Source organism: Phascolarctos cinereus, unplaced genomic scaffold (assembly GCF_003287225.1).
Source record: "Phascolarctos cinereus isolate Bilbo 61053 unplaced genomic scaffold, phaCin_HiC Scaffold_5;HRSCAF=322, whole genome shotgun sequence".
NCBI lineage: Eukaryota > Metazoa > Chordata > Mammalia > Diprotodontia > Phascolarctidae > Phascolarctos > Phascolarctos cinereus.
The window spans coordinates 298,806,662-298,832,042 of record NW_027555958.1 but is presented as its reverse complement, the minus strand read 5'-3'; the positions used below and the strand labels follow the sequence as shown (position 1 = coordinate 298,832,042).

Genomic DNA, 25,381 nt, shown 5'->3' with positions numbered 1-25,381 from the left:
GAATTGCAAAGAGCTCTACAATATATCTCATTTGGTTCTCACAAATAAGCCTGGGAGGTAGATGCTATTATCCCTGTTTTACAGATGGAGAAACTGAGGAAGACAGATTTGGTGATTTTCCCAGGGTCACACAGCTATGAAGTGTCTGAATCTTCCTGGCTCTACACCCAGCGCCCTATCCATTGCTCCCCTCAGCTGCCTCTGGGTCTACAATGCAGCTCCACTCGGTTGCCCTCCTCCCCGGGGGCTGCTCCATTCGGGGGGGGGGGTCTGAGCAGTGCTTTAGTTGGGCTCACATTTCCCCCCAAGTAGGAGGCAGGAAGACGACAGGGCATGGTAGGCCTAAGGATTAGCGGCCAGGCTGTAGCAGCACAAGTACCGACCGCATCCAGCAAACCTAGGACCACAACACACATCTGCTTTGTGTGTGCAGTGTTTAGCCAGACTACCTGGCTTATTCGTGTAGTTTATCCATAGGGCTTCTGATTGGCTTTAGGACAGGTCAATCCTCTTAACTACGGGGTTAGAAGCGAGGAGAAGGGTCAAATATAACCAATAGGAAAGCACTTTGAAGATAAGCTCCACCCTCCCTCAGGCTTCCTGTCGCCGTCCGTCAACCTCTTTAGGGGAGGGATTTTGCCTAGTGGATCGTTGGTTAGCTTCTCTGTCACTCATTCTCGACCTGACTTCGGGTAGGTAGGCAAGTCTGTCCATCAGTGAAATTTCATGCGTCGATTGGTAGATTTCAGCGTCGCTCTCCAAGATTTTCGGCAACTGGCTGTGAAGGCTGTCGGTCCCTATAGGTCGGGTTCTCATTGGTAGGGGCCGCCGTCGCTCGGGCGGTGGCGGGCACTGGGATTGGCGGGCCTGGGGCGGGCGGTGTCAGGCTCTCGGCGGCGGCGGAGGCGGCGGAGGCCAGGGAGGAAGATGTCGTAATGAGCGGTGGGTCCCGGCCGCTGCCGGAGGGGTCTTCCTGGCCCCTGTGGCCTGAGGAAGCGGCCGAGGGCCTTGGGGAGGGCGGGTCGGGGCTGGGGACTCCCCCCAGGGGCTGGGCCAGACGCCGGGGCCCGGCCGCAGGGGGGGGGACGGGGGAGGGAGGATTCCCGCCCGGAGGAGGAGCGGGGCTGGCCGGCCGGGCGGAGGCACCCGGAAGGGGGCGTTCGACTCCCCGCCCCCTCGGAGCCCGCTGGGCGGGAGGGCGGCGCTTCCGGAGCGGGCACCCCCCCGGGTCCCCGGGCGGGGTCGGAGCCTCCCCTCGGGGCGTGGGGGGCAGACCCCCCCCGCACCCCGGTCGAAGCCCACCCGCGGGGGCTGTGGGCACCGGTGGATGCATCCCCTTTAGAGAGGCGGGGTCGGGCACCCGAGCCGCCCCGGGGCTCCGAGGCTCCCGCCTGGCTCCCCGAAGGCCCCCCAGGCTTCTAGCGCGGCTGTGGGAGCGTCGGGGCCCAGGGGCGGCCCAGAGCCTCGGGCGTTAGCTGGGATGGGGGAGGGGAGGGGAGGAGTCTGGAAGGAAGCCCCCCTGTAGGGGCCCTCCCGAGGGGGCCCCGAAGAAATAAAGATAAAGCGGATGGTGCCTTCCCTTCCCTGGCCTCGGCTTCCCTTCCCGACTCCCTTCTCATTTTAGTTTACGAAACAAACCACCACCAAAAAAACCCCCCAAACCTGTGTCTTCTCCGGGCCTTTGGAGAACCTGCCCTCATTGCATTCCTTGGATTCGATTTCAGTGTGCTGGCATGTTGAATCGTTTCTTAATTAACTATCCAGGGGGGCACAGTCGGGCTTTACTTAGTTGGTGTTTCCTAAGCTCATCTTTTCTTCTGAGGTCACTGCTTGCTCCAGCAGGGTTGTTTCCCGGTGAAAGAGACAGGTAGTTCTGTTATAAGCAATACCCCCACCTCTTCCTCTTGATGGGCTTTATTGAAGGATGAAGGGAGGCGATTGATGGTCTTAGGGAGTGCTAGTGTGCCCTGTTTGATGGGAGCCGAGTTGTTCCCCTTAAGGGGCTGCATGTCCGTGGAGGGCCAAACGTTGAGTTGGTATTTTGGCTGATTGCAAGGCTTCTTCCTAGGTTGTCAAAGAGAGGCTTTGAAGGACATGGTAGTAGAGCCCAGACCAAGGGAACAATTGTGCATAGAAAAAGCAAAGAAAGAAACGGTCTTTTTCTGGAATAATGAAGATAACTGCAGTATCTTGTTTTGTTTTTAAATTCTTGTGCGCAATGAAGGGGGCGAATCTGTCAGACAACCTACCAATTGGGCTGATGTGAATGTTCCAGTCGCTTCTAACAGGCGTTAATACCTGTTGGAAATGGATTCTCATTGGCTGGGGCGATTGGTAAGTTTTCTAATTCTTGTTCTTCCACTTGGTTGTGCAGATGCTTATCCTTTTTGGTTTTTTTGTTTTTGTATTTTCTGTTTTTGTTTTTCCACTGGGTTGGTCTGACCCAATTCTGGATTCGGAGAGCAGGCCATTTGACTGTTAAAGGCATACTTCTTGCCAAAAATACGGTTTGGCTAGGTCGTCAGTTACCTCATCTGACTATTTGCCCCCAGGGGAGAGAAGCCAAATCATATAAAAAATTGGCTCCAAGAGGAAAAGTTTGGCATCTCTCCCGGCAGCCCAGAGACTGGCTCTTTCTTCTACAAAATCTTTTATGGAGGTTTTGGTCCTATGGAGATCTGTCAGTAGAAACTGAAGGAATGATGAGGTGAGGCAACCATGTAGAGACACAAGGATGGGGTGCCTAATGAGGGCAACAATGTAATAGGTGAAATAACTATTCACTTTCATCATTTGGCCTGTGTGAAGTGTTCAGTTCCATTCTTACTTTCCTGTAGCCTTCCTGATAACTAGTTTGCCATCCTGCCCTTCCTTACAGGGTCAATGGTAGTTGAATAGCTGTTTTTTTTCCTACTTGCCTGGCCTAAATGGTTCCTCCCCGTGGACAAGTGGCTATTGGCAAACTTGCTTTAAAGCATTGTGTCCCAACCAGCATGTCACAACAATTTAGAGTGTCATAAAAGTGTCCTAATATATTGCAGCAAACCTGTGAACTGAAACGTCCTTAGCTTGGACACAGCTATATTCTTTTTTTTTTCCCTTTCTCTTTGGTTCTGTCACAATCACCCTAATCAAGCATTTTGCTTTTTAAAGGCCTACAGAATTCCTTGCTTATTCCAGGAATGCACACACCCCTACCAGATTTCCATGATTGGGATTCTTCCAACCACAAGATGTCATGGAAAGTTAAAATTAAGAACTTTTTCTCTCTCCCCACCCTTTTTATTGATGGGTGGAGAAGACTAGAATGGAAAAGATTGGGAAGCATTGCTTTAAAGTCTCTGTAGTGTATAGTTAATAGTGTACAGTGATAGTGTAGTCAGCCATCTGTGTATGAGTAGGTGGTAGGCAGGTCAGACTGTACACTCTGAAGCCCTCTGTAGCCCAAAGGGCTACAGGCTTAAAGTTAAATATGTGCACAATAATTCCAATAATAATTGCTTTGGAGTTTATAAGGAGACATAATCTGGGGCCTCTATTTTGGCTGGTTAATGAATTTGTTCCAACCAACCTATGAATTAGGACAGCCCAGCCTCTAGACACAAGCAGTGTTGGGAAACAAAAAAGATTATGGTGTATCCTAAAAGACATGGATCTTCCTGTAGTGTTTCTACATCCAGTCTGTGTAAGTAGCATCTCTCTTTCCCTTTATATCTTCTTCCATAGAGCCTATACCACTTTTTTTCCTTGAAGCCTCAGTTTTCCTCTCAAACAAGAGCTCTTTTTTCCTTGCTGTATTCCCTTAGCAGACCTATGGAAGCCAGCCATTGCCTGTGGGCAAAACTTACAAACCCTGATCTTTTATGACTGGCTAGTGAGTGAGTGGGGGGGAATGGGTGTTTCTAGTTCCTGGCCCTCACCAGTATAAATAGGGAATGAGAAATGGCATGAAAAAATCTGATTCTTTCTAGGAGGTATTCTCAAGGATGGGGATCGTAGTGGGAATTGTAGTCTATTCCAGTTGACAGACTCCCAGGGCAGAAAATGACTTTCCTTTGCCTCCCCAGGAGACTGAAAAAGAGCCCACTTTCCATCTTTATGGTGCCAACAGGATTGTCCTTCCCAGTTCAGGCACAGCCAAGCTCCTACTGCCCTCTGTCTAAAATGACCTGATAAAGGATTCTTTCCAAGAGACTCTCAAGATACTTCTGACATGGGTGTTTAAAAAGGCCCTCATCACGAGAGGCCCCTGGGCAGGTTTGCCATTGGCTGATGAGCTGTGCTCAGGGCAAGGGGTTTTGAAGTTGCTGAGTGTCCAGTTTATTTGCCTCTCAGTTCACAACCAAACAGTAGCTGGAAGCAGTGTTGAGGTGCCAAAATTGTTTGAGTCATGAGAAGATCACGCAGACATAGCTATTAAAATCCTCTTTTCAGTTGATCTCATATCCTGTTCTCACTTTGTTTCGTTTGTTAGAGTCATCAGTGTTATCTAAGCAGAAGCTTCACTGCTGTAATGCACACACTGTGCCACAGACTTAACCCCAGGTGACTTGTCTTCTTTATGACAGTGAATAGGAGCCATTGGGCTCTGAGATTCTAATTTTCCATGGTGCATTGGCTTCAGCTGCTACGGCTGTGTTCATCGCATCTCAGTCACAGAGTTATTTATATGGCTCAGGGGTGTGCATGCACCTAACTAACTCTTCCTTTCCACATCTCCCCTTTCTTGCTTCTCAACTGGTTCTCTAGGTATCATCCTTTTTATAGGCTTCTGTGTGAGTTGAAGTATTGTTCTTAGTGGATACTTGATCTTTTCCTAGTTCATCAAAATGCAGGTGGTAAACCAGCACTCTTTCCTGAGGAGTCACCCTTCACATAGCATAAACTGATTCTTGCCATAGATAATTGGGTGAGTGATTATCACAAATCAAGGGAGTGTGGTAGATGGACTTGGAAAGTCCCTGTGTAATCCTGGTCCTTAGGAAAGAACTCACTCCTGCCCCTCAAGGAAGAAACGAAGTGGAGGCTCACCATTTGTTGAAAACAGTTTGCAGTTTCCTAACCCCTGTGAGGGGAATGTTTCTGTCAGATCTAAAGAGCTTGAGTTCTAACCCTCATCTCTGACCCAGTTTCTACAGACTCCTCTCCATTATGAACAAAACCCAGACATTGTTTAAATCCACAAACGGGAGACTTATTAGCTAGAGAAAAATAAATGGGATGGGAACAGACAAGTGAGTTATTTGTATTGGGTAGACCACCTATCAAGACTCCTTGCTCTTAACTTACCTGGAAAACAGCTTTCCTAAAATATATATTAAATGGGGGAGCTGGGGCAGGGGAGAGTGAAATAGGTTTTCTGCTGTGTGAAAATGAGGCATATGTTGTTTCTCTAGCAGTGGGGTTGGGTTGCATTGAATCATTCAGTTGAGTTTGCAAACAATGTCATTTGTGAGATGCATTGGTTGGAATAAGGGAGTTATTCATTCTGGGACAGGGACAGAGCACAGTTTAACTGAACTGTGTGGGGAGACAACCTCGAATTAGCACCAGATACTCTAGCCAGCTGAGCCAACCACTTTAGTTAACAGGAGCATGGCTAGATAAATCTATTTCAATCAGGTTTTTTTCTTAAAGGAAACCTGCCTCACTCTATGTGGGAAAATTTGACTTTGAGCTGAAATGTGTGTCATTTACAAATGGTCATGTGGAGAGTGGTGTTCTGTTCCTTATCTTTGCAAAGACAAGATCTCTGTTATTTATTTACGGTGCTTTTCTGGCCTGCTACACTGAAGGATCACAGCCTCTGCATTCTTATGTTTGGTATTGTAGAATCACTCCCATTTTAGCATTTGTTTGTTGAAGAGCTTCTCAATTGACTGTTAGATTGACTATAAAGTTGTCTCTAAGAGGTATGTAAGCTTGCTTTGGAATCTAACAGCTGATCTAACTGTTCTTTCCATCTAAACCAGCAGCCTTTGGTAGTCCAGCTTTATTCTAAAGAACCAGCCAGAGCTTGGTTCTCCCCCATCAGCCATGAATCCCTTCAGTAGGAGTCACAAAGAAAGCCTGGACTGAGAAGCTGCTCTGCTGGCAGCAAGCCTGGCCAAGCTGACCAAAATATCCTGCAGAATGAATGTTGCAAGCAGTTGAAATTCCTCCAGAGGAAATGTCATACATAGGCCTTCTCCTCTGGCCCCCAGATCATCACAAGGATGATCAAAATATGTGAGGGGAGAAAATCCCTTAGGGGTCTGGGCGTTGATTTGACTCTTAAAAGCAAAGTTGAGATCCACAACTTGAATTTTTAAAAAAATTCTCCTTTTTTATTATGAACTTTACAAACATGTAAAGTACAAATATTCAAGAAACAGGAAAAAAGAATTGTATAAGATATTGAACTTCTGTTACATAAACTTTTAAAAATATGTATTAAATTTAACATGTTAGTAACAAAACTGCTGTTTGTTTGCGTCTCCTGAACTTCCCTCTTCTCTCTCCTGTGTACTTTTAATAATTCATTAGTGTTCTTTTTTTTTCTTCTTCTTTTTAACATCACCATCACTGTCCCTCAGTTCCTTCTGCCTAATCCTCTCCAACAGAAGCCCCCTCCCATTTAACAAATAATTGTAGTCCAGTATAACAAATAAAAACATCGGCTATGTTTGAAAACATATGTCTCATTCTCTCTTCCAAGAGGTGACAAAGCATGTGTCATCAGCCTTTTGAGACTGTGACTGATCAACCATTGTATTGATCAAAATTCTGAAGTTGTTTAGAGTTTCTTCTTACCTCACTGTGATCACTTTGTAAATCATTCCCCACTTTTGCTCACTTGATTCTACATCAGTTTCCACAAACCTTCCCAGGTTTCTCTGAATTTGTAACATTGTGAACAATAACTACATTCACCGATGGTCATCTGCTTTGCTTCCTGTTCTTTCCTACCACCAAAAAAAAAGTGCTTTTGTTAATATTCTTGTATGGGAGACCTCACCCGTTTTAACCTTTTTGGGGTATGTGTTTAGTATTGATATATCACTGGGCATCACACTTTAGTAAATTTGGGAATATAGTTCCAACTTGCTTTCTGGAATAGTTGGACCCCTTCACAGTCCCTCTAGCAATGGCCTTTTGTCATCTTTCTTTTGTAATCTTTGCTGTGTTGATGGATATGAGGTAGAATCTGAATTATTTTAATTAGCATTTCTCTTATTAGTAATGATTTAGATAATATTTTCATATAGTTGTTGATTACATTTCTTCTTTTGAAAACTATCTGTTCATATCCTTTGGCCCTTTATCTGCTGAGGGATCACTCTTGTTTTCATATATTTGTATCAATTCCTTATCTGTCTTGGAGAGTAGATCATTATCAGAGCAATTTGCTGCAAAGATTTTTTTCCCCTAGTTAACCCAAGAAATTTTCTTACCTTTCAAGGCAGAAAAAGCCCTTTCTCACATAATGCTTTTTTTTTGTTTCCCAGTGTTTCCTTCATGTTTCTTTCTCTCTTATTCTTAAACATTTTTATATTTGGTGCCAGAAAGGGTCTCATGAGTGGTTTGATGGAACTGAAACCTAGAGAAGAAGACCCTGCGTGCAAAATCTCAGAATCTAGGGCCCTTCTCTTGGACTCTGCTCTTTCCCCCTAACACCTGTGGCCTGAATCATCCCAGACCATGTTCATGGAGTTAAACATTAGGATCTTCAGGAATCATAAAGAAAGGGAGCTTTGGTGGATTGAGAATTAAATTATTGCCTAGCACAAGGAAAGGAGACTCTAGGGGGAAGTCCTAGGAGGTATCCATAGCCACCAGTTTGGCTGCTGCCACATTTAGAACTTGACATAGTCCCTGGCACATATCAGGCACTTAATAAGTGCTTGTTAATTGATCCTCTGCCTGCTCAGTTCAATTCAACAAACCTATATTGAGCGGCTACCATGTGTGAGGTGCTGTACTTAGGGATTCCATCTTTAAATATGGAATATTTAAATATGGAAGACAATGTAGGAGACATAGCAGTGTATACATGTAACAATGGAGAAAATGCAATAGTGAATCAGTGAATAGTCTCAGCTGCAGAATCCTAAAAGAAAGTCACTTTTGTCATTTCAGGATACAGGTATTAGCATCACTAATCAACATTGCTAAATAAACTTCTTGTTTTGTTGTTTTTGGGGTTTTTTTTTTGGTTAGGCAATGGGGTTAAGTGACTTGCCCAAGGTCACACAGCTAGTAAGTGTTATTATTTGTCTGAGGCCGGATTTGAACTCAGGTCCTCCTGAATCCAGGACCAGTGCTCTATCCACTGCACCACCTCACTGCCCCGCTAAATACACTTCTTACTGGACCTGTTTCAGTACCTAGATAAGACATTGGTAACAGCATATTAATTGTTTGTCTGAAAATAGGAAGGCCTGGGTTCAAATACTGCCTTGGGGTTCACATACAGGTCTATGTGACCCTGAGGAAGTCACTTAACCTCTCATTGTCCCCAGACAACTCTGTAAGACTCTTAAATTGCGGATTATTGGTAAGAGGAGTTTCTTCATCCTAAGTTGCCTCTGATAATGAAATCACAGGTATATGACCCCTCCCCCTGCCCACTGCCAAAAAAAAGGGTGCTATTGAAAAAGTTTTTAAAAGCCAAAGATTGTTTCAGTAGTCATTAGCACTTCTTGAAAAACAAAGCTTGCATAAAATAAACCTAAGCCCTCCTCAGGTCCAAATTATTCTAAATTCCAATTTGAAATTTTATTATCTGTTCAAATGCTTTGGGTCATAGCATTGCAGTTTTAACTTCTCGTGTCTCTCTTAGACCTTTGTTCCTTTTCAAATATCTGCTGGGAATGCCTTATTTTCTTTCTGTGGAATTTCAGATTGTTCTGTTTCCCTGGACCCAGCTTGTGGCCTTAGGGGCTCCAAAATTCTGGGTGACCCAGTGAAATCCATTCACAAACATTTGTGGGGTTATTTCAACCTACTTGCATCAACTCTTTCAAGAACAAATTGAGGAAGAAATGAAACCACAGTGAAACAGTACAGCCTCAAGAGTGAGCAGTCCACATTTGGTATCCAAAGAAAATTCAGCTAACTGATTTCAACCTGATCTCCAAACATTTTTGTGCACTAACCAATAATGATAGCTAAGCAAGAGCAAAATAGGAAGAGTGTAACTGCAGTGAGTAAGGTCACTTCTCATTGTCTTTTATATTCATAGGGTCATAGACGGGACCCCAAGAGACCATCTCATCCAACCCCTTACTTTACAGATGGGGAAACTGAGACCCAAGGAGGTTAAGTGACTCACCCTAGGTCATACAGGTAGTACATGCCAGAGAGAGGATTTGAATCCAGCACCCAGCAGTCATTCCACTGTGCCAAGAGCCCTGAGTCCCACACTCCTCTTCATTCCTTTCACTGAATAGGAAAAGCCCAGGCTGAATAATTCCCCATTATTAACAAAGCAAGCTTGAGCCAAGGACCGTTTTTTTAAAAAGCAACAACTTCCAATACTGTAATACTGTTGTGGTGTGTGTGTGTGTGTGTGTATTAATGACATAGAAGTTTAGAGTTGAAGGGGACCTCATCTAATCCAGCTTCCTCTCACTGCAGGGTGCTCACTACCTCACAAGGCTGTTCATTCCATTTTTGGATAGCTCTTAATATTTAAAGGTTTCCCCTCCTACTAAGTTAAAATCTGCCTCCTGATAAATTCTACCCGCAAACCCTAGTTCTGCCCTCTGGAGTTCCACAGAATAAACTGAATCCTTCTCTTACATAGCCATCTATTGTGTATTTGAAGACATAGCATATCCTTCCTAAGTCTTCTCCTCTCTTGGTTAAGCATCTTTAATTCTTTCAACTGTTCCTTCTGTGACATGGTTTTAGGACCCCTTCACCAGCCTAGTCACAGGCCTTAGGGTGTGCTCTACTTTGTTAGTGTTTCTTTAAAAATATTTCTGCACATAATCTCTTGAGATGTGGTCTGGTCTATATATAGAGCACAATTAATAGTATCCTTATGGGCATTATACTTATGTTGATGTACTAAGATTGCATTCGCTGTTTTTGGGTCATGTCGCACTGTTAGCTCATATACCTACCTCAGACTGCATGGGACTCTGTAGATTCCTATTGAAGATTCTTTTTGTCTTGGCCTGTTATTCAGATTGTTGAGATGTATTTGAGCTTTGATTATGTCCTCTGACGTTCCAGCTATTCCTTCCTATTTTGTGTCACCTCTAAATTTTATGATCATGTTGTAGATAACGTATTTTAAACAGGACAGGACTGCATCCTGGGGCATCATAATTACTCACATCCATATAGTACTCAAATACAACTGTTCGTTCCGCAGTGAATCCAACCAGTGTACTCCTCCTCTTCAACCTCTGTCTTGTCCATAATAAGATCATGAAAAACTTTTGTCAAATGCCTTGCAAAAAATTAAGATACTATATCCATAGTATTCTCCTGATTAACCAGACTAGTAAACTTGCTTGAGAGGAAATAATACCAGTTTGGCGTGACTCATTGTTAATGAAACAAACTCATGCTTCAAAGGGCTTACAAACCATCTCTTAGAGAATTCGTTCTAACATTTTCTTGGGAACTGACAAAAAGGTCATTAGTCTGCACTCTGGGGAAATCTACCTGTATTTCCTTTTTGAAAACATCTGCTCATCTTCAGCTTTCTGGCATATCTTCTTTTCACCATAATTCCTTAAAGATTACTGACAGTGTTTCCATGGTCACATCCAGAAATTTTTTCAGTCCCCTGGGATGTGATTCATTTGGGCTTGGAATCTTAAACCTACTTAAAGCAGCCTGATCCTCTTTTACCATCTTCTTTCCCACCTTGGGCTTTAATTCCGTCGTAATTATATTTGTTTTACCCTTGTTTGATCATTCTCCTTGGTGGAGAAGATGAAAGCAAAATAGCAGTTGTTTTCTCTGTCATTATTAATGTACTTTCTTCCCCCCAAACAGTGTAATCCTTACTTGTTCTTTATGTTTCTTCAACAATCCATTTTTATTATATGAAGCACTTTTCATGAGCCTGACACTCCTCATCGGTTCATGCAGCTCTCTTGGATATGACTTTTGGCAGGTGCCCATCTTGCATTTTTTTTTTGCCATATAAATATCTCAGCTTGTCAGAAAGCTCTCTGGAAAGTGCTTTAGTTGCCATCCCTTTCTTCCTTATCAGGATAATTTGTACTGTCAGAATTTTTTTTAAAGAACCTGTTCCCTCTTAAACTTTTTCCTTTCAGGATCTTTGGCCACAAAACATAGCTTTCTGTCTTTTTCTTGAACTCTTTGAAATAATTCTGACTCTGCCCATCATCCCTAGCTCTGACACTTAGAAAATGATATGGTCAGTTTCTTCGAAGGTTTCTTCCACTTCAGTTTCTCCATTCAGTTTTTCTTTGTAGGAATTAAATCAAATGTAGTAGCTTGCTGAGAGAGAAATTCTTTACTTTCTCTGTTCACCATTTTATTAGATATTCTACTTTTAGGGGGAGCCCCAGTGGATGCTGTTGTCTGCTGTAGTCTTAATCGTCTAGGGCAACTTGTTTGGCCACCACCAAGGCTGGCTGGGAAACAAGGACCTTTTCCTCATCATCTGGTTAGGAGCAGCCTTCGGAACAGCAATGTTCTCAGTGAAGATCATCGGGGAAGGAAGGGGGTCATATCATTAATTTTGCCAGGTTGGTTTCGGTTTATTTTTTGTTTTGTCTTGATATTTTGTTTGCTTCTGTTTAATAATAGAGGGTCTTGGGGCAGCTAGGTGGCGCAGTGGATAGAGCACCGGCCCTGAAGTCAGGAGGACCTGAGTTCAAATTTGGACTCAGACCAAACACTTGACACTAGCTGTGTGACCCTGGGCAAGTCACTTAACCCCAATTGCCTAAAAGTAAAAAAATAAAAAAAAATAAAGGGTGTTACATCCCATGGTACTTAAAACAAACCTGACGTGCCCCTACAAGTATAGTTGGAGGGAGAGGAGAATCTTCTAGTATCCTCATCCCTATCCTGCTACAAAGGAAACTTAAAAATTGGCTGTAAAATATACCAGCTCTACCTCTCCGCCCATAGCTGCGTTTGCTATCCCCAAGGCATTCCTATCCTCTTTTTATCCCTTCATTTTTCTTCTCCCAGCAAAGCCATGCCGTTTTTCCTCTGCCTTCTCAGCCCTGCCTGTTTCCAAGGGTTGCTTGTCATATGTCCTCTGCAGACCCTAACCTCTTATCCACCTCAGGGCAGAGCAGTAGCCTAAATCCCTCTTCTCCCCATGGAAAAGAACCTCCAGTCTACACCAATCCCTTTAGGGTTAGGGTCTCAAATGACTTCTTAAAGGTCTTGCTGTGTCCCTGTATTGTTCCGGGTGCTGGAGATGAAAAGACAAGGAATCAGTACCAACTCTTCAGGAGCTTACTTTTCCTGGGGAGGAAATGTATGCAAATAAATCATTTAAAAAGAAGTGCCAAGAAATTACAATGAGGGGGGAAGGAGCACTAACAGCTGTGGGAATCTGGAAAGGCTCTTGTAGAAGGTAGCACCTGGGTTGAGGTAGGGGATTCCAAGAGCTGCAAATGAGCAGGTATATGGCAAGCTCCAAAGGATATGGACTGTCATGTATGGGAGACAAGTTTAGCTGGAACACAGACTTCAGGAGGGAGAGGAAGGGCAAGCAAGTCTGAACTATGAAGAGCTTTTAGTGCCTGACAGAGGACTTGGTATTTTATTCTTGAGGCAATAGGCAGCCACCGAAGCTTCTTGAGCAGGGAAGTGACATGATCAGGAGTATGCTTTAGGTATCAATTTGACATCTGTGTGGATTGGAGAGGGGGATGGGCTAGTTGCAGCAATAGTCCAGGTGAGAGGTGATATGAGCCTGAAATAGTACTGCTTGTGGTATGAGTGGAGAAAAGATAGGCTGATAAAGGTTAAGTGAGAGCAGAGGACTGAGAATGGAAGAATGGAGCCACGCTCAATAAAAATAGAGAAGTTAGCAAGCTAACGGAGCTTTATAAACATAGTGAGTACTGTATGGGATACTGTTGAAGTTGAGATATCTCTGAGACATCCACATGGAGATGTCCATTGAACAGTTGGTGATCCTGGAGTGGAGTTTAAGAAAGGAATGGGGGCTACCTCGTCTCAGAGGTCAAGGAGTGAGCGCCATCCTTGGCACGGTGACTTGGTGGTGATGAGGAAGCAGGAGAGACCAGATCATCTGCCTTGGGTATTAGGTTGTCTTTGAAGTCAAGGGCCCTGTTGTTTCTGTCCCCATTGTACGTGGTAGATACTTAATAAATATTTGGTGGTCGTGTGATGTCTGTCTAGCTGAAGTCCTCTATCACTGCTTGGTCTTGTTTTCTGCACCACAGAGGCCTCATGGGATGTTGGAAAGAGGGCTGAACTTAAAGCACAGGACCAGAATTTGAAACCTGACTCTGCCTTTTACTATATGTGGGGCCTGGGGAGGGGACCTCTGATCCCTAGAGTTCCTTCTGATTTTAGATATGTGATCCTATGATCCAGCTTTGTAGTCTGTTTTAGGAAAATGTTGTTCACACCTGCCCTTTAATGTACTCCTGCGGCAACAGCATTGATGTTTTTCTACTTTTATTCTATACCTCCTTCTGCAAAATGTGTAATTTTATGCTATTCTCTCACCTTACTATTAGATGTTTCTTTTTGAACAAATTATACTCTTCCATTGCTATATTCCAGTCTCAAGCCCCTGGGTGACACTTAGGAAAATTAGTGTCGAAATGACAAATTCACTTTTTTGTTCACTTTGTTTATAAACTGTATTCTGTGCCCTGTGCTGTAGACCTCTGAGGCTACTCTGCCTTCATGGTGCCACAACACCAGAGACAGCTGAAGGCCCTTGGTGTGCTCTGCCCAGCAAGAATCTTGGCAGCATAGTCCTCTGGCACTTGGCCTCCCAGCTTGAGCTGAAGTCAGGTTTAGCAGAGAAGCTAGTTTCCTCCAAATTATTCTGTCTCCGTCCTAGACAGGAGCCGTGCTTCTGCTGTTGTCCAGCAGAGGGAGGTGATGTCTCTGGGTAGCAGAGCTGATCTTAACAGAAAGAACACTTGGGTGTCTTTCCATTGTCCTGGAAATCTTGTGAAACCCCCAGAGGTGGAACTGTCCATGGAGACACAAATATAGATTTTGATTAGAGGAGCATCAGGATGGGTAGGAGAGGTGTTTCACCCTCTCAGTAATTGAAAGTGGGGGTGTCGTGTGAAAGGGTAAACACTGTCATGATTTTGGGGTGGTCGATATACACGATGAGTGAAACACACAGTGAGAAATCTCTGGGGGCCTCTTTTTCACTCTTCTTTCTGTTCCTTGCAGAAGATCAACAGACCAATATGGCTGCCACTGCTGCTGTTAGTCCCAGTGAATACCTGCAGCCCGCTGCCTCCACTGCCCAGGTGAGGGGCCTCTGCGTGAGCCCAGGCGTTCTTAGCATGATGAAATGAAATCCTACCTCAAAGGGCTCCTCTTGTACAGGGTATCCCAAGGAGCACCCTATGTAATAGGGTCCATTTTCACCTTATTCATAGATAAGGACAGGAATAGGAACAATTATCTCTGTTTATTAGATAAAGCAGTTGAGACCCAGAAAGATTAAGTGACTCCCTTAAGGTTATAGCCCATATGGTGAGTGAGGGGTAGAACCAGGATTAAAACTCCTGTGTCTACTTCAAACCAAGCCCTGCTGCCTGTTATGGGAGAATAGATCCTGGAGCAGTCAGCCCCAGCAGGTGGGAGAACTAGTTCTACTCACTGGTCTTTGGGAACAGGGTCTCTCTTGGACACTAGGAAGGAAAGAGTTGATTTTTCCCTCCACTCTCACCTGTTCCCTCCTGTGGTGGATATTACCGTCCTCCCTAACAGAGCTGAAATACTAAGAGTGATGAGTGACCCCCGTTAGAGACAAAGGCAGGAGGGAGCAAGAGATGGGGGAGACGGGGGGGGGGTGAGAAGCTAAGTTAGTTTGTTCTGAATAATCACAGCCCTGTGGTGCTTCCGAGGAATTCTTTCAGAAGGGTCCCTTGGATCTCCAAAGGCATTTTCTCTGTTGAGAAATCTAGAACAATAGTTTTGAGCTTCCATCCTCACCTCCTTCCCGATGGACAACCTTCACTGTTCTGATTGGGGAAAAGCCAACAGAGAAGAGGGAGAAAGGGGCCCTGGTGGGCTCTGCCTACCCAGAGTAGAGAGGGCTCTTGCCATAGCAAAGAAAGAGCAACCAAAGAGGAATAAAAGACAAATCACTTCACCTCCCTAGGTCCTAGTTTCCGGTGACCTAAGGTCCCTTCCAGGACCTAAGCTCCCATGAGCCTAGGTAATAGAGAGGCAAAGATCAAGAAACAAAAAATGGGTAGAGGGAAGAAGGGGGCAACAGTAAGCTCTTTATTCTTACTCCTTTTCTCCTCTTGGGTCTTTGCAGGACTCCCAGCCATCACCATTAGCCCTCCTTGCTGCAACATGTAGCAAAATTGGTCCCCCTGCAGTAGAAGCTGCTGTAACACCTCCTGCTCCCCCGCAACCCACACCACGGAAACTTGTTCCCATCAAACCTGCCCCACTTCCCCTCAGCCCGGGCAAGAACAGTTTTGGGATCTTATCCTCCAAAGGAAACATACTCCAAGTCCAAGGTTCACAACTGGGCACATCCTATCCGGGAAGTCAGCTGGTGTTTGCTATCCAGAACCCTACGATGATCAACAAAGGGGCCCGGTCTAGTGCCAACATTCAGTACCAAGCAGTTCCTCAGATTCAAGCAGGCAGTGGGCAAACCATTCAAGTCCAGCCTAACCTCACCAACCAGATCCAGATCATCCCTGGCACCAACCAAGCCATTATCACTCCCTCCCCATCCAGCCACAAGCCTGTCCCCATCAAGCCCGCCCCCGTCCAGAAGGCCGGCTCTGCGGCGCCTCTGCAGAGTCCAGGGGGTGTGGTGAAGCTGACAGGTGGCAGTGGCAATGTGACCCTCACTCTGCCCGTCAACAACCTAGTGAGTGCCCCAGATACGGGCACCCCTACTCACCTGCTCACTGAGAGTACCACTGCCTCACTCGTCAAGCCGAACAAGAAGATGAGGAAAAAAGGTCTCCCCGCGTCCTCCCAACCGGCCGTGGCAGTAGCTGAACAAGTAGAGACCGTGCTGATTGAGACGACAGCAGACAACATCATCCAGGCAGGGAACAACCTCCTCATTGTGCAGAGTCCTGGAGGGGGCCAGCCTGCCATGGTACAGCAGGTGCAAGTGGTTCCCCCCAAGGCAGAGCAGCAGCAAGTGGTGCAGATCCCCCAACAAGCCCTTCGAGTGGTGCAGGCAGCCTCAGCTACACTCCCCACTGTCCCCCAGAAGCCCTCCCAAGACTTTCAGATCCAAACGCCTGAGCCAACACCGACTCAGGTACTTTGCTGACATGCGGCCATCTCTCAGCCCCCTTCCTGCCCTTCTCACCTTTGCCCTTCCCTAGGGAATGTTGAAGTTACTTTGTAGTTGGGGATTGAAAATATGGGGCACTTCCCCTTCCAGTTGGGCTTTTATAAGCACAGAGCATCAGCTTGACTTTTGGAAAGTGAGGCAACAGATGGATGTGTTTTAGAACAGTCAGGGTTTGAGGTTTTGTTGTAATGGCAGCAAAGTTTAGAGGAAGTTTCCTAGTCCTTGGTCAGTGAAGAGAACTAGACAGGAAGAAGGGGCGTGACCTTAGAGTGAGAGGACTTGAGGTTAAATTGGGTTCAGCTCAACAAGTGTTGAATATCTACACTGTCCAGCATGTTCCTGGGCACTGTGTATGTATGTATTGGCAGGGTTAGTTAAAGAAAGTATACATAGTTCTTACCTTCAGGGAGTTTACAATCTAGCTGGATCACAGGGTGAGGCATTGAAACAATTGAACAAAACTGTTGCTGCTGCTGCACATTCACCATGTCTTTTGTCCCTCGCTCTGTCTCTATCAGGAAGCAGCAGAGCGGGTCTCTGCTTTACTTATTAAAAGAAGAGAGGGGTTGTACAGAGAATCAAAACCTAAAGCTCATTTTTATTACACCTTAAACTACATTCCGTTATATTTTTTGTAGCAGAATTGGCAGCCAGCATTAAAGTGCATTTACTTGGGGAATTGTATTCCAGTGATTGACAGTCAAGGAAATGAATGAATGAACGGGAGGTAAGGGGGAAACAGCCCTGAAACATGCTGGGGATTTGAAAATTGATGCAAATAATTCACAAAGTGGAAAATCTGTAAGATAATCATTAAGAGTTGACCATGTATGTCAAGATTAAAGGTTGGCTTAATGTCCGAGAACAAGAAATAATTATAGTAAATAGTCAGCAAACATTTATTAATCATTTACTATGTGCTAGACATGTACAAAGTTCTAAAAAAACAAAGGCAAAAACAGTTCCTGTCCTCAAGGAACTTACATTCTAACAAGGCAGAGACAACATGTAAATAATTAGGTACATATGAAATACAGACAGAGTAACTAGAAGGAGGTCTGAGAAGAAAAAGGCTCTTGTGGAAGGGGGGATTTGAGATGAGTCATAAAAGAAGCCAGGGAAGTTGTAAAGACTATCTTTTATCAGTTTAAATAAGATCCTGTACCTTAGTGAGAATTCTCATTCTGTAAAGTTATCGACAGAGAGATAGGATCCTGCTGATTTAAGATGGTATTTAACACAAACACTTGGAAAACTAACAGACAGCTCCTACTGACTGCAGGAAAGAGGCTGTAGTCTCATGTTTATCCTTGACAACAGAAGTGTAAGCATGACTTTTAGACTCTGAGATATCAAGTCCAACAACTAATAAATGAACTTAGTGGTTCCCTGGCTACTCAGGTTGGGTCCTGATCAATTCCAGGGCATTCCACCTATGGATCCTTGACCTCACATAAGCCACTACTTTTTCCATTTATACCTGTGGTTATAAAAACACAAACATGGCAAGCAGATCTTATTCCTAAAAACCCAAGGAATGATGATATTTTCTCATAAAATTGGACTGTACTTCAGAACAAGGTTTTAAATACCCCCTTCCCTTTTCAGAACAGAAAATTAGTTTTATTTCTGAGTTGAAAATGAGAAAGACAAGATTTTAGAGTATCTGTACTTGCAAATTTCAGCTCAGACTTTTAATTCTTTCGTTAAAAAAAATTATCAAGAGGGTTTTTATTTTAAATTCTTGAACATCAGGATTAGTGATCATAATAGCTGGTATTTTACACTAAATAGCATTTAATCCAAACACCCCATTCCCTGACCATCTGTGAGAGCCCAGCAGCTATCGTGTAAAGCAGGTGCTAACTCTGGAGTAAGGAAGAACTGATCTAAATCCCACCTCTGACCCTTCTTGGCTGTATGACCATGGAGTTTCCTCTTCTATAGTAACCCCCTCAAGGCAGGTTAGGGGAGGCCCAAATAAGCTGTCCCCTGTAAGGTGCCATGTGTATATCTGTTGTTACTCTGTGTGGTTGATGTTCGACAGTGAGACATCAGCCTCCCATAAATTCTCACACACACACACACACATACACACACACCCCCCAAACAAAAAAGAACACCACAAAAAAATGCCCCGTTGAGGTGTGAACATGGCTCTCATACTGTCACTGACTTGCAGTGAGTGGTCTTGAATTAGCCTGGTAACCTCTTTTGGCCTCGGTTTTCTCATCTTTAATAGGAATAAGTTGACTAAAGGACCTATAAGGCCCCTTTCAACCAAAAAAAATTGTAATTCTTTGATCTTTGTTTACTTTTTTGGTATTGATTAAGAACGTTAAACTGTTCAAATCAACATAGAAATTGTTCTACTACAACATGTAAGGCAGTGTGCCAGGAACTGTTTGGTTTCCATTGAACATCCACCATCAGCTAGCCTGAGGAACTTTTAAGGTGTGTGTCCATCTGAGTTAGTTCAAGAAAAGGACTGTCCATGCCTCTGATTCTCAGTTCTACACTGGGATGGCTGAACTCCTTTCCTCTCACCCCCAACCAGATCTATATCAGAATGCCTTCAGGGGAGCTGCAGACAGTCCTCCTACAAGAACCCTCTTCAGTGACGGTGCCTGCTGCTTCCACCACGTCTTGTAGTAGCCCTGTAACCCGGGGCCCCCACTTGGGAGGCACCAGTAAAAAGCACTCTGCTGCTGCTTCTCGAAAGGAAAGGCCCCTGCCAAAGATTGCTCCTGCGGGAGGCATCATCAGCCTGAATGCAGCCCAGCTGGCAGCGGCAGCCCAAGCTATGCAGACCATTAATATCAATGGTGTCCAGGTCCAAGGTGTGCCTGTCACTATCACCAACACTGGAGGTAAGAGGATTCTGTCTGCCTTTCAGTCCATCAGTCTGCCTCCCAACAACACTGACTAGGTGGTCTTTATGTGTCCTGTCCTAGTTGCTATGATGAGTTTCTCCTTTGATGGAGGAAGGGATGAATGAATGAAAAAGCATTTATTAAGCATTTACTATGTGCAGAGCACTGTGCTAAACGCTAGAGATACAAAGAGAAAAGGGCAGTCAGTCACTCCTCTCGAGGAACTCGCATTCTAATGGGAGAGACAACACATAGGGAAGGTTTCTGCTGTAAGGCAAATGGAAAAGGCCCCTAAGGTACTGTGGCAATTAAGGGATTGAGGAGATAGGACACTTGAAAATCTTCAGAAACACTTCCACAGTAACACCAACTAAGCCAAATGAATAAGCTACGAAGTGAAGATCTAAGTGCTGGGGAGAATTGGGATAAAAGAGTGTGGTGAGCTTAATTAGATGAGTAAGACATTGAGGGTGAAGGGGGACCCTTACTCAGCAGACAGGGTGTGGGCAAGGCCTAGTGCTGGCAACTGCAGATAGGTTATCAGCCTTGCAAATAAATAACTGCTACATGTTGACCCACTGACCAGGACATTTTTACTTGCATTCAGTAACTAAGCAAAGAACTACTTTCAGGCTATTGATAGCTTTTTCAATCTCCCTACTTCTTTTTAAGAAGTTTAGCTAGTGCATTTTAGTCTTCCCATCTGCCTGTGAAAAGGTAGAAAAGGGGCTATTCTTTCGCTGGTCAATTAGAAGCTCTGTCCCCCCAGGCCTAGGATGGTACAGTTTCCACAAGGTCAGTCAGCTCTTGCATCACTACTTTAGAACTGTGGTGTCAAACTGAAAGAGAAATGGGGTAGGGGAGCATTAATTCATACATGAGGATCCACGCCAGTGACATTAATTTAGTTTAGAATGTAGTTGTATCTGTGTTTTATTGTATTTTTATTTCTTTTGTTAAATATTTCCCACTGACATTTTAATCTGATCCAGCTGCATTCAGAAGTATTGTGATACCTCTGCTTTAGAAATTCTTCCAAAGTGCCCTGATCGATTATTATAGCTTGTTTCTTAATTACATCCAGGGATATACATTCCTGAGGACTTCCCTGGCACTTGGGGTTGGGGCTGGGGGTGGGGTGGTGCTACAAAGGATCTCTGGGATGGAAGCGCCTGGGAAACCATACATTGAGTGCTTTTCTAGGTCCAAATGGAGGGGAGTCAAGTGAAGTGGTTCCACCTGTGGGAGGGGACCATTCTCTGAGCCAGGCCTCTGTACTCACCTCCCATTTCCTTCACCCTGAATTTTTTTCCCTTCCCTTTCTCAGGGCAGCAGCAGCTCACTGTTCAGAATGTTTCTGGGAACAACCTAACTATCAGTGGTCTAAGCCCTACGCAGATTCAGCTGCAGATGGAACAGGCACTGGCAGGAGAGGTGCAGCCAGGGGAGAAGCGGCGGCGGATGGCTTGTACTTGCCCCAACTGCAAGGATGGGGAGAAAAGGTAATTCTGAGATAAGAGGATCTGGCACGAGCCTGGGCCCTTCGGCCCCAGCCCCTCACCTTCTATGTCCAGGAAGGCTGTAGGCCCATTGGCCTTTGTTGTAGGTAACACGGACTCCTATACTACATTTTCTCTATCTTATTCCATTCTGCCCTGTGTGGGCCCTCTGCCTTATCTCTGCCCTCATTCTGTCCTCTTCCTGCCATTTTTCCTGTCTTATCTTCTTCTACCCATTCCATGTTTCTCCTAACCCATCCTATTGTTCTCTCAACTTCCCTTCGTTTTTTCTACTGCCTCCCTCCAAATCCATCTCTAGGTCTGGAGAGCAGGGTAAAAAGAAGCATGTGTGCCATATCCCTGACTGTGGAAAGACCTTCCGAAAGACATCACTGCTGCGTGCCCACGTACGCCTGCATACTGGAGAGCGGCCCTTCGTCTGTAACTGGGTGTACTGCGGCAAGAGGTTTACGCGCAGTGATGAACTCCAGCGGCATGCCCGGACCCACACAGGTCAGACCCCTGCCTAGCCAGTGCCCACCATTTCCATACGACCCCAGTTCTTAGTATGTGAGGACAACATCAAATGAGAGCCAAAATCTTGGGAGGAAGGGTAGGACAGTGGAAAGGGTCCAGGATCCAGGGTCTAGTCCCACCTCTGATCTCTGCCTTTGTGACCTTGGACAAGTCACCTACCTTCCCCTGGGCCTCAGTTTCTTCATCTATAAAATGAAGGGGTTGGATTTGATGACCTCTAAGGTCCCTTCCAACTCTAATCTATGATCCTATGATTCACTTCCTGAGCAGGGCTGGAATTTTCAGCAGAAACTCTGTAATTCATCCCTCTGTGCAGAGCACTGTGCTAACTACCATAAAAAATGGATGGTATAGTTCTTCTGCCCAGTCCCTAAGGAGTTGGTTATCTTTTGGGCAAACAGAGTGTCCTGGCCATTGGGGAGGGGTGGGCACCGTCATTGTTGGAGAGACAAAAATGCACATTCATGAAACAACTTAAAAGAGCCACCTGCAAAACACCATGGCTAGAATTGGAGTATAGCTGAGTATCTAAGTGCTGACGAGATTGGAAAGGGGTGGAATCAAACATGAAACATTTTCCTTCTGTTTGGAAGGAGGGGATGTAGGCTGGTAGGAAGCAGTTAATAGGGCATCATCCCAGATGTAGACAATAATACAAAAGCATGGAGACAGAAATGAACTAACATACATGAGCAATTAGGGAACAGATGAATGTAGTGACACAAAAAAATTGTGTTGAGGACTAATAAGAAAGGAGGTGAATTGAAGTGGCCTCGGTGTCTGGATTTGCTATGATAGGCAGTAGGGAAATGCAGTTTCTGAAGCTAGTTTAACATGTGGCCTGAGTTTGGACCTGCTTAAAGTAGTGACATCTTCATTTGGGTGTTTGTACCCCTTCAACCCTCTTCCTTCCTGCCTTTGGGGGATGAGTCTGGAACATAGGCTGCAGGGATGACAGGCCTCTCCTCTCCACAGGTGACAAGCGTTTCGAGTGTGCCCAGTGTCAGAAGCGCTTCATGAGGAGCGACCACCTAACCAAGCATTACAAGACCCATCTGGTCACAAAGAATTTGTAAAGCCTACAGTGGTTGAAGGCCCTGCAGATTCAACTCCAGTTCAGCCTGGGGCCCCCAGAGTCAGAGGCACCATGGCTGACTTCTTGCCCCCTTATTCCCTGACTGTGGCCCTGCAGAGAGGGGCTTCAATAACCATATGTTTCCTCCTTCCCTAAGCCATTTGGCTGCCACAACAGCCCCTCTTCCCCCATAAGCTCCTGGCCCAGATCCCGGACATTGGCCATGTACAATGACACGTTCTAAACCAGGACGAGTGGGAACCTTTATTTCCAAAGGAAAAACATGAATTTCACTCCGTCGAGGAGCCAAGTGAGTCCCCTTCCTTTCTCTTTCCCCCTCCCATAGCATTGATGTGGCCCAGAGCAGGGGAGCCAGAAAGCAGATGCATCCTCTGTGCTGTCCCCTCTCCTGTGGCCTGTCATACCCTACTCCCACCTGAGGGCAGCATGGCAGCAACATAGCCAACACTTGGGTCCCAGAGCCCCCATCCAAGGGCCACCCACAGAGAAAGTGGGAAGGACACCTGCCTCCCCTTCCCCCCCCCAAACAAAACACTTTCTTCCAGCACATTCCAACTTTATATTTTAAAAGTATATATAACCACAGACTGCTTCTGATCTTCCCTGTTTTTCTATGAAGAACGTTGCCTTATACTCTACTTCAGATAATGAACACTGTGTATTGTGTGCGCTTTTAAATAATTTTATTTAATTGCTTCCTTTTCCTTTCCTTATCTTCCCCCTTTCCCCATTCCTCTTTTTCAGTTTGGGGTTAGGGTTTTGTTTTTTTGGACAATGATGAACAGAAAAACTTTTTTTTTCCTCTCCATAGACTTTTCACTTCTAAATAACATAAAGTTTCAGTTTGAATCTGGAATTTGATTTTTTTTTTAAAGAACCCTCTCACACACACACACACACACACACACACACACACACACACACAAACATATTGTCCCTCTCCCTTTTCCACTTTTTTCTCATCCCACACCCCCACTCAGATCCCATTTGTGTATAGTGTATATTGTATAATAGACAATATTGTGTCTACTACATGTTTAAAAACATATTGCTTGTTATTTTTGAGGCTTTTAAATTAAAACAAAAATCCACTTTATTTTTAGTTGTAACTGCTTGAGGTATGTTTTTTGAATTAAGTGACAGATTTGTTATTCTTTATTAACAATGTACTTTGTTGGTCAGCACAGAGCTGACAAAGAATTTTTTTCTTGCTAATAAATTTAGTTGCCTGAGGCAAAGTCAGCAGCTTGGCAATGAGGCTTCCTTTGTCTTTTACCCTGGAGAATTTTCATGGGGAGGAAGCAAGGTGGGGATGGAGGCGTGAGCATGTGGAGCTTAGAGAAGGACCTCGGAGAAAGTAGGGCCCAGCGGTCCCTTATCCTTCCTGCCCTTAGCAGGGATTGCCAGCTGAACTTGCAGAAAGTTGGGTGTTCCCACTCATGCCTGTCCAGTAATGGCATAATCCCATGGGGGACCCATTTGGGTATATGCCCTCAGTTTTTCCTCTTGGGGCCAGTTTTCCCGGAGGAGAAATTGATACCAGAGAATGAGACTCTCCACAAGCACTCCCATCAGCCACAGTGCTGGCAGGAGCAGGAGCAGGCCTCTGAGGAGCACAGGTCTCCTCTGGGGTGGTTTATTTCTAAAGGGTACTTGTGTGATAGTGTGGAGGATTATGAAAATGAGGAGCAAGCCTCTCTGCATTTCCTTCCCTAGGTACAGAGAGGAAAGGGAGGGACATTGGGCAGAGGCCAGGAGGGCTCCTATCAATGAATTCAGCTCTTATCATGGAACTGGGAGGTGCTTAAGGAGCTAGATTCAGGGTCAAGATACAACATGTTTTTCTTGTTGATAAGGAATTCTAATTTGCTGGAAGAAGGACATGAACCCTGAGGATGGGGACAGGTTATTCTGAACCATCCGCACTCTTGCTCTATTCCCTTCCTCACCAGTTTTTACTAGACAGCTTTCTACCTAATAGCATGGAGGCTGAATGGCATATAGTTGCCAAACTTAGGAGTCAGCAGACTTGGGCTTGAATCCCAGCCTCAACCCCACTAGCCATAGACAAGTCACTTATCTCTCAGAGTCCTTATCAGTAAAATAAAGATAACACTTGTCACTACATGTCTTGTAGGACTTATTGTAAGGAAAGTGCTTTCTAAACATTAGGGCACAAAGCTAGGTGGCCCCCAACACCTATCGTAAGGCCACGTCCTCATGAGCTAGAGCCAGCGCCCCGACCTACAACATTCTGGATGGCAGAAAGCAGAGGCTCCAAGTGCACTGGCCGTGAGGTCTGACCCCGGCTAAGGCAGGTTCCATGTTCCTCGTCTCAATGCCTGCTTTACAATGGCAGTGAAATCCACACTACAGTCACCTGGAGCGCAGGTGTTAAGAACAGGATGTTGCCCAAATAATAGAAAACATGACAGAGTCATAGGTTGTGTCTACCTGATTTTTCCACTGGCAGTTCAAGATGATTACAAAACAGTGGCCCATCTGTATTAAAAAAGAGAGTTTCCTCACTGGGAACTCTCTACACTGATGAAATAACAAAGTCTGAACGCCATTTCCCCAGCCCAAATAGGCTATGCTGGCAAACAATATTTTGTTTTAAACACTACCAAACTCTAGCATTAAATAACAAATTAGCCTCTTCTCTGCCTTCGCAGAAGGCCCCTGCTCCCATGTTTTTCTCCCAGGTAGCAAGACTTTCCCTTTCCTGGCAACTGTTTCTAGGGAATGTTTCAAAGCTCTAAATGTGGACAATGACCAAGTATCTTCCTCTTCATTCCCCCTAAGACAAGCACTCTTATCAAGGGGCAAAGATTAACAGTAGCCCTGCATGTCCTCCATCTGTGTTCTGAAAGGGTACAGACCC

At 45.0% G+C, this 25,381-nt stretch overlaps 1 protein-coding gene across 5 annotated transcripts; it reads left to right on the top strand.

The window, feature by feature from the left end:
• Positions 1-868: 868 nt before the first annotated feature.
• SP2 (Sp2 transcription factor) lies at positions 869-23,739 on the top strand. 5 transcript variants are annotated; one of them, XM_078156004.1, is made up of 9 exons: positions 875-942; positions 2,225-2,334; positions 11,641-11,717; positions 14,380-14,459; positions 15,482-16,456; positions 19,050-19,362; positions 20,693-20,867; positions 21,184-21,377; positions 22,377-23,739. In XM_078156004.1, the coding sequence occupies exons 2-9, from the start codon at positions 2,267-2,269 to the stop codon at positions 22,475-22,477; spliced, it is 1,983 nt and encodes a 660-aa protein (XP_078012130.1). In that variant the 5' UTR covers positions 875-942; positions 2,225-2,266; the 3' UTR covers positions 22,478-23,739. The 5 variants fall into 5 exon arrangements, with proteins under 5 accessions (XP_020852972.1, XP_078012130.1, XP_078012131.1 ...); XM_078156005.1 differs by lacking the exon at positions 875-942 and adding an exon at positions 1,172-1,731; XM_078156003.1 differs by lacking the exon at positions 875-942 and adding an exon at positions 1,172-1,867.
• Positions 23,740-25,381: the final 1,642 nt, after the last annotated feature.